The following is a 3,968-nucleotide window of genomic DNA, read 5'->3' as shown; positions in this document are numbered from 1 at the left end:
GGCAGTGGTACCACAGCAATCCAGTGATGATCCTGAACTGAGTCTCCAACTAGCAAGGATTGAATTAGAGAATGAAAGACACAAGAGAGAGCTTAAAGACAAGGAGAAACAAATAAAAGATTATGCAGAGGAAATTATTCTACTCAAAACACAAATGAGTAGAAGTAGAGGAGGAGGAGGAGGAAGAGGAAGGGGTGTACATGTAGTAGTAGACCAATCAGCTACACTAACACATACTGTACAACTGGAGAAGGAGAAGGAGGAGCTAGTGAAAGAGAAGGAGGAACTAACGAAAGATAAGAAGGAACTAACAAAAGAGAAGGAGGAACTAACGAAAGAGAATGAGGAACTAACAAAAGAGAAGGAGGAACTAACAAAAGAGAAGGAGGAGCTATTAAAGGGTAAGGAGAAGCTAACAAAAGAAAAGGATGGGCTGGAACAAAAACTGACTGCAGAGAATGAAGAGTGGAAAAAGAAACTACTTGCAAAAAATGAAGAGATGGAGCAAGAAAAGAAGCGGCTAAAGAAGGAAACTGAGATTACAGTGGCTGAGGAAAAAAATCAACTGAAAGAGAAGCTAACGAGAGAAAAGGAGCTTAATGAAGAAAAGGAGGAGCTTAAGAAAGAAAACTTAGAAAAGGAGAAGCTGATAAAAGAAAAAGAGGTGGCTAAGGAGGCACTTACAAACGAGAAGGAGAAGCTAATGAAGGAGAAGGTTGCACTACAGGAGAAGCTTAATAAAGATGAAGATAGAATTACCGAATTGACGCAATTACTGGAGAAGGAAGAGGAAGAAAAGAGGAAAGCAGTGGAACATACGGCTGAGTTGGAAGAGAAGTATACCAAAGAGCTGGAGGGAATTAAACAACAGCTAAACACAGAAATAGCTAAGAAGAACCAGCTGGAGATGCACTATCATGAAAAATATGAGGCCCAAGAAAAGCAATACAAAAAAGAAATGGATAAAAAAGTGGAGCAGCTTCTTGAGGGGACAGCAGAGAAGAAAAAAAAGGATGAAGCAGCGTTGAAAGAAATGGAAGAATTAAAGAATCAAGTCAAAATGAGAACACAGGAAATTGAAACGTTGGAGAAAAATCTTAAAGCTCAGTTGGAGGAAAAAAGTATTGCTTATATTAAGTTAGAGGAAGATTTTGAAAAAAAAGTGAGCGAGAGAGTCAGAGAAGCAGTTGATCAACATATGCGTAATGAACGAAAGCCTCAAGTAGCAGCCTTTGGAGCTCGTATAGAAGGGAGCGAAATTCAACTGAAAGCACAATATGAAGCTAGAGAGAAGCGACTTCAAAATGAGCTTGAAGAATTGAGCAAAAAATTGAAACAAAAAGAAGATGATGAGAATAATTTACGAGGTGAACTAGCTATTTTACAAGAGAAGGTGAGGCTAAACCCTCTAAAATAGATTGTATAATATAACACGTGTAGGTTGAAGCTGGTGATGGTGCTTCTGCTAATAATAGTCTATCAGAAGAAGATAAGATGAAAAAAGAGCTTGAAACCAGAGTGAGAGAGCTTGAGGATCAAATCGCTAAAGTCGAAGGTGACAAAAGGATACAAGTGAAAGCCCAAGAAACACTTCAAAATGATTTGAGAGTAGCTGAAGTCCAATTAAAAGTGAGTTGTGTATGCTGAAATTCCTCACACCAAAACTACTCCCCAATTTTGATCAAAATCCAATATCATTCTATGATTTTACCAATTTTTAACCCAGAAAAAATCCTGTGTATCAAACACTTAATTTAAAATGAATTGGATGTGTAATATAATTTTCACTAATGTTTTGTGAAATGGTTACTATTATAATTTATTAGGATAGAGATAAAACTATTCAAAATTTAACAGGGGACCTTGAATATTGCAAAGTAATTAATCTAACTTGTGTGTCATCATTATAACTACTATACTAATAAAGGCACTAAACAAAGAATCAGAAAAATTGAAGGATACGCTAAAGCACCTTGAAGAAGTAATTATTATGTTAGCTTGTTATGATTTTGCTTTTAGGAAATGGCTAGCTCAAAAAAAACTGTTGAAGAATTAAGTGTTGAACTGAGTAATAAATTGCAAGAAAATGAAGACTTGAATGACTCGTTGGAAGAAAAGGAGCAAGAGATAGTGAGGTTAACCACAACAGCTCAATTAGCTTCAAAAGAGAAGGAACAAACCGTAAGACAACTAAGGGAACAGCTTGATGAGGCTGTAAAGAAATTCAACAAACAAAAACTACAAATAAAAGAATTAGTGGAGAACATGCAAGCAAAGGAAGCAGAGGTTTGTCATTGTTAATAATTTATTAATATTAATTATCATTGTTAATTAGAATGCAGTTTACAAACAAGACTTTGAATCAGAAAGGACTGACAGGCAAAGAATACATGCTGAATATGAGGAACTGAAAACCAAAACTGAACAAGCAAGGAAACAAAATAAAATTGATAAAGAAGCAGTAGCCAACCTAGGGGAGGTATTAATATCACATTATGGGTGTAACAGTTCAGTTATATGTACATGACAGGTAGTAAAAGCTCAAGATGAAGAGATACGAGTTCTGAAAACACAACTTAGTGCTTACAGTCGTAAAAATGATCAGAATCAAGATGAAGAAATTCAAATACTTACAGCTCAAGTCAATGCTTACAGTCGGGAGGTGGACAAACAAAAAAGTCTCTTAACTCAGAGTCAAGAGAAACATAAAACTGAAGTATGTACATACACTTTACATATTACCACATGTGTGAGTCACTGTAATTTGGACCAGATGAAAATTATTTTGATCAGAATCAGTTCAAACTTAGTATACAACATAAAAACATGTATTACACACGTATGTATCAAAAAATTATAGAACTTATAGCCATTTTTGACGAAATATCCTGTGTACAATAACAAGGAGCATTGTTTATTACATTTCATATTTACATTATTATCCTGTCTGTATCATGTACTTATACATGTATTAATATACATGTAGGTTCGTGAGTTGAATCAGAAGCTTAATGAAGAAATAAAGTCTAAGCAAGAATTGGTAATATAATAGCACCTACATGTATGTGTATATTTGTAACTATAGTAACTGTAGTCTGTAACTATGTTTTGTTTTGTAACTTTTCTAACTGTAGGCTAGTGAGCTGGCTAGGATGAGACAACAGTTAGATAATGTATCTATAACTAATCAACAACTGGTAATATTTCAAATACTGTGTGTGTGTGTGTGCGTGTGCATGTGCACTTGATGAACTCATTTACTGTAGGATAATGAGCTGGCTGGGTTGAGACAGCAGTTAACTAATATATCAGCTAATAATGAACAATTGCTGACAGCATATCATGAGGAACGAGCAAAAATTACTAGACTAGAGGATCTAAATGAAAAACTGAAGAAAGCTAATGAAGTATGTAGTTAAATTTAAGTTAACATTTCAGAGAGAACTGTGTTGTGCATTTTCTGTAGGTACTAAAGGATAAATTGAAAGGCCACGATGCCTCCACTGCTTCTAATCAGGCTCATATCTCATCACGTCGTAATGATGTACCAGGTGGTAATTATTATCAGATGTCAGCTCAAGCAAGCAGTGGCCCTGGTGCCAAGGGAGAGGAACTTGTAGGACGAGGTGAAATGGATCGTCCTGGTCGTGTTTCTGATCATCTAAATGAGAAGCCACAATTTACAGCTGAAGAAATGGCAGCACTCTTCAAGAAACCAGCACAACCAGCACAACCAGAATACTATGAAACGGAGTCAGGCTTTGATGAACAAGAGGCAGAAAAGGAAAAGATTAAAATTGATAAAGAATTGGAAGAAATAGATCAGCTTAGACAAAAAAATCCTCTTCGTTATGGATCTGCTACAAGCTCTCCTAAGCCTCATACTCGATATGCCCATCAAGATCTATCACATCAGAATCCATCACATCAGGATCCATCACAGCCTTCACAAGGAGGATCTGATGAGG

The 3,968-nt window shown here is 36.0% G+C and overlaps 2 protein-coding genes across 2 annotated transcripts in view; both read left to right on the top strand.

Annotated features, from left to right (window-relative positions):
- LOC109589071 (uncharacterized) overlaps positions 1 to 41 on the top strand; it is a 1,571-nt gene extending 1,530 nt beyond the window's left edge. Inside the window, exon 3 of the mRNA XM_020005193.1 lies at positions 6 to 41. Within this exon, the coding sequence (XP_019860752.1) occupies positions 6 to 41 (36 nt within the window). The remainder of the gene's footprint in view (positions 1 to 5) is intronic.
- LOC100637358 (trichohyalin-like) lies at positions 7 to 3,964 on the top strand (the record flags this gene model as incomplete). The annotated part of the gene is made up of 11 exons (XM_020005192.1): positions 7 to 1,393; positions 1,441 to 1,629; positions 1,827 to 1,877; positions 1,928 to 1,981; positions 2,020 to 2,286; positions 2,336 to 2,479; positions 2,531 to 2,716; positions 2,987 to 3,040; positions 3,135 to 3,197; positions 3,267 to 3,407; positions 3,467 to 3,964. Coding segments are annotated over exons 1-11 (2,886 nt in total), but the record flags the coding sequence as incomplete, so codon positions are not given.
- Between the last annotated feature and the right edge of the window lie 4 nt (positions 3,965 to 3,968).

This window comes from Amphimedon queenslandica, unplaced genomic scaffold (genome assembly GCF_000090795.2).
Source record: "Amphimedon queenslandica unplaced genomic scaffold, v1.1 AMPQUscaffold_11655, whole genome shotgun sequence".
NCBI classification, from domain to species: Eukaryota; Metazoa; Porifera; class Demospongiae; order Haplosclerida; family Niphatidae; genus Amphimedon; species Amphimedon queenslandica.
This window is presented reverse-complemented; position numbering and strand designations above follow the sequence as displayed.